At 32.1% G+C, this 14,585-nt stretch overlaps 4 protein-coding genes and 1 non-coding gene across 5 annotated transcripts; all 5 read left to right on the top strand.

Annotated features, from left to right (window-relative positions):
* Positions 1 to 1,414: 1,414 nt before the first annotated feature.
* Positions 1,415 to 2,017, top strand: LOC107017160 (protein PELPK2-like). Its single transcript, XM_015217436.2, has one exon. It carries the CDS (start codon positions 1,496 to 1,498, stop codon positions 1,820 to 1,822), a length of 327 nt encoding a protein of 108 aa, XP_015072922.1. The 5' UTR covers positions 1,415 to 1,495; the 3' UTR covers positions 1,823 to 2,017.
* Positions 2,018 to 4,456: 2,439 nt separating this feature from the next.
* On the top strand, positions 4,457 to 5,060 carry LOC107017171 (protein PELPK2-like). The gene has a single exon (XM_015217444.2). The coding sequence runs from the start codon at positions 4,542 to 4,544 to the stop codon at positions 4,866 to 4,868; it is 327 nt and encodes a 108-aa protein (XP_015072930.1). The 5' UTR covers positions 4,457 to 4,541; the 3' UTR covers positions 4,869 to 5,060.
* A 3,287-nt stretch (positions 5,061 to 8,347) lies between these two features.
* LOC107017179 (protein PELPK2-like) lies at positions 8,348 to 8,918 on the top strand. The gene has a single exon (XM_015217450.2). It carries the CDS (start codon positions 8,426 to 8,428, stop codon positions 8,750 to 8,752), a length of 327 nt encoding a protein of 108 aa, XP_015072936.1. The 5' UTR covers positions 8,348 to 8,425; the 3' UTR covers positions 8,753 to 8,918.
* Positions 8,919 to 10,914: 1,996 nt separating this feature from the next.
* On the top strand, positions 10,915 to 11,232 carry LOC107016449 (protein PELPK1-like). The gene has a single exon (XM_015216917.1). The coding sequence runs from the start codon at positions 10,915 to 10,917 to the stop codon at positions 11,230 to 11,232; it is 318 nt and encodes a 105-aa protein (XP_015072403.1).
* A 2,709-nt stretch (positions 11,233 to 13,941) lies between these two features.
* Positions 13,942 to 14,023, top strand: TRNAS-GCU. The gene has a single exon. It is a non-coding gene; the product is annotated as a tRNA-Ser (tRNA).
* The last annotated feature ends 562 nt before the right edge of the window (positions 14,024 to 14,585 follow it).

The following is a 14,585-nucleotide window of genomic DNA, read 5'->3' as shown; positions in this document are numbered from 1 at the left end:
CATCTTCAAGGAAGAACATTGCTCAACTCAACAGAAGGACCTGATAGAGTAAAGAAGAATCTTTGTTGTATTTAGAGCTTTGTGTCTATGTACTTACATTGTAAATTTGTTCCTAATCTATAAAGGATTCAGATATTTGTTTTGGGTTTGTAAAAGTCTAAATCAGTTAAGGTTAACTGATTTAGTGGGCAACATTTGTTTGTTGCTTAGTCAAATTCTAAGTCATCTAGAGTTAGGTGGTTTAGTGGGCGGTGTTGTATCCGCTTAGGCTCTTCAAGTAATAGGTAGATTACTTGATCGTGAGATTAATAACTTTTTCTCACATTGATTGTAACCGGGTTTCACTTTTGCTTGAGAAGATTAGTGAAGACGGTTGTAAATCCTGTGCAACAGGTCGTGGTTTTACTCCCTTGAGCAAGGAGGTTTCCACGTAAACTGTTGTGTTGTGTTCTTTATATTGTTTAATCTTCCGCACTGTTCTTGCTGTGTCAAGGGACCTGGTCCGTTGACTGATAGTGGACGCACATATTCCAACAGTTGGTTCGAGAGTTTGACAAGTTAATTAATGGACCTTTAAAATATATAAATGCGTCAATCTTAATTTTTATCAAGCGGGTTCAAATATGAAAAAAATTCACACACAAAATTTTTTTACCAAGTGGGTTTAAATATGAAGAAGAAAATTCACAAAGAAACTACTCCGTTCAGTCCATTTTTATTTTTTTATTTGTCATGTTGTGCTTTTTAAAAATCAATTTGATTAATTTTCAAAGTTAAATTAGATAACATTAGTTTTATATTTTAAATATTCAAAAACTATATGAAAAGTATTATAAATTGCAAACTTTTTGCATATCAATATGTTAAAAAAATACATCTTAAAATGTTAGTCAAAGTTGAGAGAGTAATAAATTAGTTTGTTGTTGTCTGATTTTGAACCTTGGCACTTACCACAAAAACAAACCCACTTAACCACTGGACAAGGGCTATAACTTGTTTGAATGGGGTCATTTTTTAAATTTATATGTGTATATTTCAAAAGACAAACTAAATATATACTTACATAGATCTTGTAATATTTTACGAGTGGGTTCAGATGAAACTTCTTGACCCAACGTAGGTCCACTCGCAGTCACATAAATTGACTTAAATTGAGACGGAGAAAGTCGTATAATCTAATTTCTCTTATTGCTGTATTAATATTAATTAGTAGTTTATCAAATATGGTTGATCTAAACTTCATCTATATATAACTACTTCCATAATATTATTGACTCAAAAAGTTTGTGCATTTTCCTTAATTAACTAACATTTAGGGAGTTGAACTAACAAATTAATTAATAGAATTATCATATAATCCTTCTGATTTCCCTATATATACCCCTTTAGTAAAATGATCAAACTCACTCAGACAAAAACAAAACTTGCAACTTCCATTACTAACATAATTTTTGCGAAAGAAAGAAAATAGTACTTCGTTCAAATTATCGATACAATGGCTGCTTATAGCAATTGCTCAATCCTCTTCGCAATCATAGCATTGTTATCCTTTTCAAGCATCACCACAAGTCATGCTGCTCGTAGCCTACTACAACTTCCCAACTTGCCTACGATCCCCTCGCTGCCTAAACCAACACTGCCACAATTGCCTAATATTCCCAACTTCCCTGCAGCATTGCCACCATTGCCAACACTTCCAACAGCAACACCATTACCATCTTTGCCAACATTGCCCTCTGTTCCGAAAATGACTCTGCCACCAATGCCTTCACTTCCCAACATGCCTGCAATTCCAACACTTTCACCTCCTCCATCCAACTAATCTTTCGGATTCCAACTGCGTGATTTTACCTATTTTATTCTACTAGTCTCTACCGCGTGTGTTTTTGCATTTTCTTTTGTAATTTTAATCTTTTATGTGATTCTCGGCGATGTATTGTATCATTTGTACTATTCTGAGTGATATATATTGATTTGTGTCATTTGTGTTAATCCAATGAAGTGTCTGTTACTGATTCATGATTTCTACGGTTGTGACCTTGAGTTAACACTACAATAGTAATCGAGATCATAATTTAATAGATTTTTAAATATATATCAAGATCTGGGCAAAATCTATTGTGTTCACGTGAACCTTTAAACAGGCATCTCTATCAGCCTCTGGCTTGACGAGCATTTGAGTGGCCCAAAGAGGTCATAATATTGCAGACGAGTCGATATTGTCCAGTGTTAGTCTAACCTGATAATTTACTGATTTTAACTTTTCCTGTAAGTGTGAGACAAGTTGTCTAACGTATTCCAGCAAAGCAGTAAGGACAGTAAGTAAAAACACAATATGTTTACGTGGATAACATTCTGCTCAAAAGGTGTAAAAAATCACGACCGATACCCTTACAGGATTTAACTTCAACTCACTAAATCACTGAGCCTTCAAAGAAATAGATTACAAACTTTTCAATCTACATGAACTTCAAGTTATCGATTAAGATTACAACTCTTGTAATCCTAGGAACTATCTCTAATTCCTAACCTTTAACACAAACCTCCCAAGGTATGTGTTCCCAACCTGAAGACAACGCTCCTAATTCAGTTCATAGCTCACTGAACTAAGATTAAATCAAGACTCATTCACAAAGAAAAACTCCTAACACATAAACTCTGTAAAAGGATTAAGTTTCTTCGATGTGTTCCTTCGCTTCGCTGGTAGCACTTAAGAAGTTAATTTCTCAATTTGCTCTATAAGTGCAAACTTATTCTGGACGACTTCACTTCCATTTAACCACAATATTTCATAGAGTTATTGTTCTTTGGACTTCCTCTTCAAATTACATTCAGTGATTCTTTTGTATTGTAGTCAAAGTCCAACACTTCAATTCAGTAGTAACTTGAAGAGTTCTACTTAAGTGAGACTCCTTCTTCAATTAAGACTCCTTGCCTCTTTAGGCTCCTTCTTCAAATCAAACTCATTGATTCTTTCTCATCAATTCATCATATGTTTATTTTCTTGGGTTACCTCACAAAATTAATATTATTCATTTCTTTATTTCTGCACTCTTATCTTCATTCATTCTGAAAGCTTTCTCGAATTCAACTGATCGTGATAGTGCATATTTGGATCATATTGACTGGCGTGTTTCATTTTTCTTTGTCAATCATCAAAACTGCATGAATCCGTTTATCTATCTAAACCATCACTCCCTTTGTATTAAAGAAAGATCGACGCTAAGTTAGCCAAATATTTGTTCCCGATCAATAACATGTATTTGACCAACTCAGCATCTAAGTGTTTTTTATTACAGATAGAGTGACAATTTAGCTAAGTATAAGGAACAATAGATAGTAGAAATAAAATAACAGATTATCTCAATTTATGAAAAAGTGATAGTTGACATGTTTTTTTTTTTACCATTAACTCTATTTCTTTTGAGGACCAATAAATATAAATTTTTGAGTTGATTAGTTATTTGACCATCATTCATTAGGCAATTAGCAAAGATCTCCTAACGTGATTAGCTGGTCACCCCACCCACCCACCCACACCTTTTATAATTGTATTTCAATGAAATTATGTGTTTTACTGTTGGTTCGAGAGTTTGACAAGTTAATTAATGGACCTTTAAAATATATAAATGCGTCAATCTTAATTTTTATCAAGCGGGTTCAAATATGAAAAAAATTAACACACAAAAAAAAATTACCAAGTGGGTTTAAATATGAAGAAGAAAATTCACAAAGAAACTACTCCGTTCGGTCCACTTTTATTTTTTTATTTGTCATGTTGTGCTTTTTAAAAATCAATTTGACTAATTTTTAAAGTTAAATTAGATAACATTAGTTTTATATTTTAAATATTCAAAAACTATATGAAAAGTATTATAAATTGCAAACTTTTTGCATATCAATATGTTGAAAAAATACATCTTAAAATGTTAGTCAAAGTTGAGAGAGAGTAATAAATTAGTTTGTTGTTGTCTGATTTTGAACCTTGGCACTTACCACAAAAACAAACCCACTTAACCACTGGACAAGGGCTATAACTTGTTTGAATGGGGTCATTTTTTAAATTTATATGTGTATATTTCAAAAGACAAACTAAATATATACTTACATAGATCTTGTAATATTTTACGAGTGGGTTCAGATGAAACTTCTTGACCCAACGTAGGTCCACTCGCAGTCACATAAATTGACTTAAATTGAGACGGAGAAAGTCGTAAAATCTAATTTCTCTTATTGCTGTATTAATATTAATTAGTAGTTTATCAAATATGGTTGATCTAAACTTCATCTATATATAACTACTTCTATAATATTATTGCACTCAAAAAGTTTGTGCATTTTCCTTAATTAACTAACATTTAGGGAGTTGAACTAACAAATTAATTAATAGAATTATCATATAATCCTTCTGATTTCCCTATATATACCCCTTTAGTAAAATGATCAAACTCACTCAGACAAAAACAGAACTTGCAACTTCCATTACTAACATATTTTTTGCGAAAGAAAGAAAATAGTACTTCGTTCAAATTATCGATACAATGGCTGCTTATAGCAATTGCTCAATCCTCTTCGCAATCATAGCATTGTTATCCTTTTCAAGCATCACCACAAGTCATGCTGCTCGTAGCCTACTGCAACTTCCCAACTTGCCTACGATCCCCTCGTTGCCTAAACCAACACTGCCACAATTGCCTAATATTCCCAACTTCCCTGCAGCATTGCCACCATTGCCAACACTTCCAACAGCAACACCATTACCATCTTTGCCAACATTGCCCTCTGTTCCGAAAATGACTCTGCCACCAATGCCTTCACTTCCCAACATGCCTGCAATTCCAACACTTTCATCTCCTCCATCCAACTAATCTTTCAGCTTCCAACTGCGTGATTTTTACCTATTTTACCCTACTAGTCTTTACTGCGTGTTGTTTTTCTTTTGTAATTTTAATTTTTTATGTGATTCTTGGCGATGTATTGTATCATTTGTACTATTCTGAGTGATATATATTGATTTGTGTCATTTGTGTTAATCCAATGAAGTGTCTGTTACTGATTAATGATTTCTACGGTTGTGACCTTGAGTTAACACTACAATAGTAATCGAGTTCATAATTTAATAGATTTTTAAATATATATCAAGATCTGGGCAAAATCTATTGTGTTCACGTGAACCTTTAAACAGGCATCTCTATCAGCCTCTGGCTTGACGAGCATTTGAGTTGCCCAAAGAGGTCATAATATTGTAGAACTAGTCGAACTTGTCCAGTGTTAGTTTGCACGACCTAATAATTTATTGATTTTAACTTTTCCCTAAGTGTGAGACAAGTTGTCTAACGTGTTCCAGCAAAGCATTAAGAACCGTAACTAAAAACACAATATTTTTACGTGAAAAACACTCACCACGACCTGTACCCCTAAAGGATTAACTTCAACTTCACTAAATCACTAAGCCTCCACAGAAATAGATTACAAACTTTGCAACCTACCTCAACTTCAAGTTATGGATTTAGATTACAACTCTTGTAATCCTAGGAACTATCTCTAATTCCTAACCTTCAACACAAACTTTAAGGTATGTGTTCCCGACTTTTCAAGTTATCACAACCTGAAGACAACACTCTTAATTCAGTTTATAGCTCATTGAACTAAGATTACATCAAGACTCATTTACAAAAAAAAAATCTCCTAACAGAAACTCTAAAGAAAAACTTAACACATAAACTCTGTAAAAGGATTAGGTTCTTCGATGTGTTCCTTCAGTTCCCTAATAGCACTTGAGAAGTTAATTTCTCAGTTTGCTCCTTTTGCTCTATAAGTGCACACTTATTTTGGGCAATTTCACTTCCATTTAAGCACAATTCTTCATAGAGCTATTGTTCATTTCAAACTCCTCTTTGACTTGAACTCCTTGACTTAGAGTTCTACTTCAAGTATGACTCCTTCTTCAATTCAAACTCCATTGATTGATTACATTCATTGATTCTTTTTTATTGTAGTCGAACTCCAACACTTCAATTCAACAGTAACTTGAAGAATTCTACTTTAAGTGAGACTCCTTTTTCAATTAAAACTCCTTGCCTCTTTAGACTCCTTCTTCAAATCAAACTCATTGATTTTTTCTCTTACAAATCATCAGATGTTTATTTTCTTGGGTTTTCTCACGAATTAACATTATCCATTTTTTTTTTGCACTCTTGTTTTTATTCATTCTAAAAGCTTTTTCGAATTCAACTGCTCGTGACAGTGCTCCTTTGGATCATGTTGACTGACGTGTTTCATCTTTCTTTGTCAATCATCAAAAATGTATAAATCCATTCATCTATCTAAACTATCACTCCCTTTGTATTAAAGAAAGATGGGCGCTGAGTTAGCCAAATATTTGTTCCCAACAATAACATGTATTTGACCAACTCATCATCAAGGTGCTTTTTAATACAAGATAGAGTGACAGTTTAGCTAAGTATAAGAAACAATAGATAATTGAGGTAAGAAATTATCTATTTCAATTCATGAAAAATAAAAGGGAAAATGGTTTGATATACCCCTCAACTTTGTCATTTGGAGTTGATATACCTCTCGTTATAAAAGTGGCTCATATATGCCCTTACCGTTATACAAAAGGCTCACATATACCCCTGCCGTTACAAAATGGCTCACATATACCCTTCATTTAACGGAAGTTAAAAAATTAGTTTTAAATTTATATTTATTACTTCTAATTTTTTTTTAAAAAAAAATTAGGGGTATATATGATTCTTCTATCAAAATTCAAGGTATATTTTAATTTTTTTCATGCATAAATTATTTTTTGACTTCTTTTATTATAATTATTTGAGTTTATTATTCTTATTTTGTTTTTTCTTTCATTTCTTAGTTTAAAGAAAAAAAATTTAAACTATTTTTTTGTGTATATTGTAATTTAATTTCGTATTCGAAAAAAAAATTTTGTCATCTACAATAAGTTTTACCAAAATATTAGTGAAACATAAATAAATTTGATTATCAAAATAATAATTATAAATTAGTCATTGAAAAAAAAGAGTCAAAAAAATATGTTTGACGAGGATTAAATTTACTCATATGGGATTATATTTTTAGAAAAAAAAATTAGATTAAAATTATTTTTTTTCATTTCCGTTAGAGGAAAATGGTATATGTGAGCCATTTGTTTACAAGTAGGGGTATATATGAGCCACTTTCATAACAAGGGGTATATCAGCTCTAAATGACAAAGTTGAGGGGTATATCAGACCCTTTTCCCAAAATAAAATAATAGATTATCTCAATTTATAAAAAAGTGATAGTTTGTATGTTTTTTTTCACCATTACCTCTATTTCTTTTGAGGAACAAAAATTATAAATTGTTGAGTTGATTAGTTATTTGACCATCATTAATTAGGCAATTAGCAAAGATCTCCTAACGTGATTAGCTGTTCACCCCACCAACCCATACACACACAACTTTTGCTGATGATATTTCAATGAATGCGTCAATCTTTCAGTGAATCACTACGGTACCTAGAATTTTTACCAAGCGGGTTCAAATATAAAGAAGAAAATTCACAAAAAAAAAAAAAAAAAAAAAAATTTTACCTAGCGGGTTTAAATATGAAGAAGAAAATTCACAAAAAAATTACTCCCTCCGTCCATTTTTATTTGTCATGTTGTGTTTTTTCGAAAGTCAATTTGACTAATTTCAAAGTTAAATTAGATAACATTAATTTTATATTTTAAACAAAAAAATTGGATATTCAAAAACTATATGAAAAGTATTATAAATTGCAAATTTTTGCATATCAATATGCTGAAAAAAGAAACAATGACAATTAAAAGTTAACAGAGAGAGTAATAAATTAGTTTGTTGTTGTCTGATTTTGAACCTTGACACTTCCACAAAAACGAACCTACTTTACCACTGGACCAAGGGCTATAACTTGTTTAAATGGGGTCAATTTTTTTTATTTATATGTGTATATTTCAGAAGACAAACCAAATATATTTATATATACCGTTTAATATTTTACAAGTGGGTTCAGATGAACCTTCTTGATCCAATGTAGGTACGCCCCCGAGTGCAGTCACATAAATCGGAACAAATTGAAACGGAAATAGTAAAAACTGATTTCTCTTATTGCTATATTAATATTTATTAGTACATCAAATATGGTTGATCTAAACTTCATCTATATATAACTACTTCCATAATATTATTGACTCAAAAAGTTTGTGCATTTTACATTTAGGAAGTTGAACTAACAAAATAAATTAATAGAGTTATCATATAATCCTTCTGATTTCCCTATATATACCCCTTTAGTAAAATGATCAAACTCACTCAAAACTAAAACAGAACTAGCCACTTCCATTACTAACATAATTTTGCGGGGAAAAAAAATATTAATTCGTTCAAATTATCGACACAATGGCTGCTTATAGCAATTGCTCAATCCTCTTCGCGATCATAGCATTTTTGTCCTTATCAAGCATCACCACAAGTCATGCTGCGCGTAGCCTACTACAACTTCCCAACTTGCCTACGATCCCCTCGCTGCCTAAACCAACACTGCCACAATTGCCTAATATTCCCAACTTCCCTGCAGCATTACCACCATTGCCAACACTTCCAACAGCAACACCATTACCATCTTTGCCAACATTGCCCTCTGTTCCGAAAATGACTCTGCCACCAATGCCTTCACTTCCCAACATGCCTGCAATTCCAACACTTTCACCTCCTCCTTCCAACTAATCTTTCGGATTCCAACTGCGTGAATTTTACCTACTAGTCTTTACCGTGTGTGTTTTTGCTTTTCCTTTTGTAATTTGAATCTTTTATGTGATTCTCGGGGATGTATTGTATCATTTATACTATTTTGATTGATATATATTGATTTATGTCATTTGTCTTAATCCAATGTAGTGTCTAGTACTGATTCATATAAATGAAAATTATTCAATTATCAAATCATCAAGTCTATGCAAATTCAGTACATACAATGGCGTTTCGCAATAGAGACAAATCCAAGATTTATATTATATGAGTTCCTACCATTGTGACCTCAAGTTAACACTACATAGTATCCGAGTTCATAGTTTGGTAGTTTTTTAAATATATACAGGATCTAAGCAAAAGCTATTGTGTTCACGTGAACGTATACGCATGCATCTCTATCAGCCTTTTGCTTGCAGAGCATTTTAAGTTGATGGATTCTTTCATCTATAAATCTACACAAGTTATTCAAGACATTCATGTTACAGTTTTCTTATCAAGACAATGAGTTTAAAAGGGAATATGAGTGGATCGAGCAATTTCTAAAAGCTTAGGCATAAATGTTCAAACTTCAATCGCGTATGTCTGAAATTAAGTTCAGACAAAAATATCTGAAATTAAGTTCAGACAAAAGTATCTGAAATCTCGATTTCCATATACACAAATGCATAGGTATAATATACAATTATATATATATACAATTCACCTCTCTCCCACTCTCTGCCCTCTTTCTCCCTCTCCCAATCTCGCTTGTCATATATACAAATACATATGTATAATATGCAATTATCTAACCAATATACATATACAATTGACATTTCTCCCACTATTTCCACCCTCTCTCTGTCCTCTCTCCTCCATATAACATGTATTTACGAATTATAATTATCAAACATTAGTTATTGAGAGTAATTAAACTATTTTAAAATGGCTATATGTGAAAGTTGCCCAATTATTAATGCTCAGAAATGCGCGGCCATTTATATATAAACAGGACTCTTTGTATCTAGATGAAAATCAGCAATTATTATTAATAATATTATCTTCATTTTCAATCAAATATTTGGAATCTTTTCGGTCGCAAAGTTTTATCACGTGATTATTATTGTTATAAGAACATGTTAGGATCAATTGTTTACCATCATGTCAAAGGCTATAGTTGACAGCAAAAGATGCAACTTTATTTCTTAACTGAGCACACCAAGCAAACGTCATTTCCAATCATGACTCTGATCTAGACCACCGTAGCCCACTTGTGTGCCTTGTCATAGGCAGGATGTTGGTATTACACAACATAACACTTTTAAAAAGCTAGTTCAAATAAAACCATGACTATACAAATAATACTAAAAAAAGTAGTACTCTCTTCGTTTAAAAAAGAATGGCCCTATTTCTTTTTTAGCCTGTTTCATAAAGAATGACCCTTTTTTTTTTTTGCAACACTTTAAACTTTTCACGTGGCATATGTAAGATCACAAGATTAAAAGACATTTTGGTTATTTGACATAACTTTAATTAAGAACCACAAGATTAAAAAGTTTTATTTATTTTCTTAAACTTCGTTCCAAGTCAAACTAGGTAATTCCTTTTTAAACGGAGAGAGTAAATATTTCGATATGCATTAGTTTACAATATTATATTGTTGAGTTGATTAGTTATTTGACCATCAAATATTAGGCAAGCAAACCTATCTCCTAGGTTGTTGAACAACATTGGAAGTATCAACAAATAAACAGTATTAGCAAAATTTAAAAGAAACATTAATAAGCAATTACATACTTTCATCCAAGAAATTCTTGGGGCGATGTGAATCTGAATTAGTCTGGCTACTGAGTTCAGAATACTCAATTGTCCACCACAAATATGGTTGATCTAAATTTCATCTATACATAACAACTCTTAGAAAACTTGTTGACTTAAAAAATTTGTGCATGTTCCTCAAACCAACATTTAAAAAAGATCAACTAACAATGTATAGATTATAGTTTAGAATTTAAAGCCTGTGCTTCTTCACCCAACATTTCACCAAATCCTTCTACTCCCTCAAAGAACTTTCCCTATATATACCATTTAGTAAATGATCAAAAACAACTCAAATCAAAACACAACTAATATACTTGTGAAAACAAAGCAAATTAACAATGTCTGCTTCAATCAACCTCTCAATTGTTTTCGTGATCGTAGCATTATTGTCCTTATCAAGCATATCGACAAGCCATGCTGCTCGTAGCTTACTGCAACTTCCCAATTTGCCTACGATCCCTTCATTGCCTCAACCAACATTGCCAAAAATTCCAAACTTGCCCACAACATTGCCACCATTACCAAGTGTTGCATCTTTGCCCTCTGTAGTCCCGAAAATGACTCTGCCTCCAATGCCCGCGAATCCTCTGCCCAACATGCCATCACTTCCCAAAATTCCTACAATTCCAACACTTTCACCTCCTCCATCTAACTAATCTTGCAGCTTCCAACCGCGTGATTTTTACCTTTCTTGCTACATTGTTATTTTGATCTTTTGTGTGTTCTTGACGATGTACTGTATCATTTATATACAATATTGATTTCCATTTCTGTTTGTCCAATGTAGTTTCTATTACTGATTCATCTGTATTTGTCCAATATATTTTCTTGATATAGTCCATTTTTTCGAACAAAATTTGATCATAACTACTGTTGTTCCACAATCAAATGGAATTTCATCATTAAGAGAATTGATAGTGAATTGACACTACTGAGAAAAGGATTTGAAGAAATTATGTGGAAAAATTAAAATCAGCTGATGATATTTTGTACTTTGACAAGGTTGATTTTAGTACAACAGTAGCGTAAAACTTATATACACCTGATGTTTATACTAAAACAATAAATGTATGATACGTGTTGAGTTATACGGCGGCTATGATTTAACTATAACTAAAGTATATTATTGTTTCATTAAATCTTTTAATTATGGTAAATTGCATTAATTTGGTGTAAGTCTACCCTTAATTGGAGTAAGCTTTCTTGTAACTTTTTTTTGGTTGAACAAGAAATTTAAGTGAAAATCAAATAAGACTATGACCACGAAGAAGATTTTTCTCTACAAATTATTATATTAGAAAGCAGTATATTTTCATGTGCATTAGTTTAGATTACTCAAAAATAAAATTTGAATGATCATATAAATTGATTTGATAAATACTTATTTGTACTCGGTTTACACCTAATTAGACTAACGTTATAATAAAAATAACTTTTAAGGACATTAAATATACATATTAACAAAGAGTGCTAAAATTTTTGCCGGTATTAGTAATTAATTGTCATTAGATCCAATGTCGCTATAGGCTTTAGAGACATTTACAAAGAGTATTTATTGCTGACAATTAAGCTATTGTCATTAATTAATTGTCACTAATAATTATTTTTTTATGTAGTGAACTTAAGAATCAAACAATGTTAAGTGAAAATGCATATCACTTTTAAGTGTTAAAAAGGAGTTAATTTCTTATACAATCACTCAACTTACGATTTTTATCTTAAAAAGTCAATTAAATATTGTTTATTATACAGAAGTCACTCAACTAATGGTGACCATTAAATTGACCCACTTTTTTTTTTTTTACCGCAATGAATCACTTTTTTTCAATTCGGCTTAAAATAAACTATCTATGTCAGCAATACCTATCGAAAATATCCCCTTGTAGGTGAAATGACAATAATTGAGTGACTTTTTCGGTTAGAAAATAAAGTTAAATGACTTTTAGCAATAATTACTAATATTAGTTGAGTGATCACTTTTGTATTATAAAACAAAGTTTAATGACTTTTTGAGATAAAAAATATTAATTAAAATCGTTGCGTTCATTGGTTTGATATAAATACCTGATAGGGAATTTTACCCATTAATTTTGCAATCTAATGATCGATCCTTGTGAAAAAAGACTCTGAATAAGAGTAAAACTACCAAACTTGGTTGCCTTATGATTGTTTAACGAAATGTGTTAAGACTTAAAAAAAATTGTTTATCTTATTTAGTTATTTGAGCATCATATATTAGGCAAATAAGCAAAAAAAATTATTTCCTAGGTTGTTGAACAACATTTTTTTTAAAAAAAAAAAACAATGAATAAGGGTGTGGGTTAATAGTCAAGACACTTTCACCCTTAACCAATGATTTCTGGGTTCGAGTTCTGGAATGAATGAAATCCTTGAAAGGAAGCGCTTCCCTTAACGGATCCTACGTGACATGAATCTGAATTAGTCTGGCTAGTGAGTTCTGAAATACTCAATTGTCCACCAAATAAGGTTGAGACAAATTTCACCTATGCATAACCACTCTAAAAAAAAAACTTGTTGACCTAATAGTTTGTGCATGTTCCTCTAGAAGATTAACTAACAATAAAGTATTAAGAATTTAAAAAGCCTATGCTTCTTCACCCAACACTTCATCCCTATATATATATATACCCTTTACTAAATCATCAAACTCAACTCATAAACACAACTTAATTACCTCGTGCAAACAAAGCAATTTTATTGCAAATTAACACAATGGCTGCTTCCATCAACTACTCAATTACTTTTGTGATGGTAGCATTGTTGTCCTTGTCAAACATATCGACAAGTCATGGTGCTCGTAGCCTACTACAACTTCCCAACTTGCCTACGATCCCCTCATTGCCTAAGAAACAACAATGCCACAATTGCCAGTCACATTGCCACCATTGCCAAGTATTGCATCTTTGCCCACATTTCCCTCTATCGTCCCGAAAATGACTCTGCCACCAATGCCAACCATCAATCCTCTGCCTAACATGCCATCACTCCCAAACATTCCTACATTTTCACCTCCTCCATCCAACTAATATATAGTTATCTTTGCAGCGTCCATCTAGGGGTGGCAAAATGACTTATCTATTGATTCAGTCTATTTTGATCCGCGCAAATTCAAGTCAAAATGTTCATTTGACACCCCTACCTCTGTTCTACTATATTAATAGTATTATTTTACGTTAATTGTTCTATATGTTGTTTCTTTTCAGTTTTTCCAATGTATTCGAGTTGATTTTCCAGAGTGTAATTTTTGTGTTTTGATTGTGAGACAAGAGTTTGATATAATATTATTGTTGGTCTACTGGTTTAATTTATGATATAATTTTACTAATACATGCGTATAACAACAAGTCGCTTTGGCCGAGTGGTTAAGGCGTGTGCCTGCTAAGTACATGGGGTTTCCCCGCGAGAGTTCGAATCTCTCAGGCGACGATTTCTTTTTTTTTTTTTCTATTATTTCGCCTTCGATGTTGGATACCACGCGCAAGGACCATTCGGAGAAAACGCTTCCTACCAATGATTTTTTGTCTCATTTATCTCCAATTTTCAGCTCAAAAAACTAATTGAATCAATTTTTTCTTTTTTATTATTTCGCTTTCGATGTTGGATATAAGACCATTCAGAGAAAACACTTTCTATCAATAGTTTTTCGTCTCATTTATGTCCAACTTTCAACTTTAAAAAACAATTGAATCAAGCCATTAATATTTTCAAAGAACATATGGCTGTCATCTACCTTGCAAGTTGATCCTAAAAGACCAACCTCGCAGTTCACTTAGAATCAAAATTATTAAAAATTCAAGCATAGAGCCGTAGACAAACCCGCCTTCCTTCCATCTCAGGAATAAAAAGCCATATAATTTGCATCCACGAGATCTACCAATAAGTATTTACAATCTAAACTAAGATAATCTCATATGCCATGGATACTTGGCCAAAGATAACAAACTCATCAGTAATAACTACTATACAACAAATGGGATCCAGAAAGGAT

This window comes from Solanum pennellii, chromosome 4 (assembly GCF_001406875.1).
Source record: "Solanum pennellii chromosome 4, SPENNV200".
Lineage (NCBI taxonomy): Eukaryota > Viridiplantae > Streptophyta > Magnoliopsida > Solanales > Solanaceae > Solanum > Solanum pennellii.
This window is presented reverse-complemented; position numbering and strand designations above follow the sequence as displayed.

What these genes read in the sequence shown, in the direction of transcription:
- LOC107017171 (XM_015217444.2), top strand. Translation starts at nt 4,542, where the DNA reads ATGGCTGCTTATAGCAATTGCTCAATCCTCTTCGCAATCATAGCATTG.
- LOC107017160 (XM_015217436.2), top strand. Translation starts at nt 1,496, where the DNA reads ATGGCTGCTTATAGCAATTGCTCAATCCTCTTCGCAATCATAGCATTG.
- LOC107016449 (XM_015216917.1), top strand. Translation starts at nt 10,915, where the DNA reads ATGTCTGCTTCAATCAACCTCTCAATTGTTTTCGTGATCGTAGCATTA.
- LOC107017179 (XM_015217450.2), top strand. Translation starts at nt 8,426, where the DNA reads ATGGCTGCTTATAGCAATTGCTCAATCCTCTTCGCGATCATAGCATTT.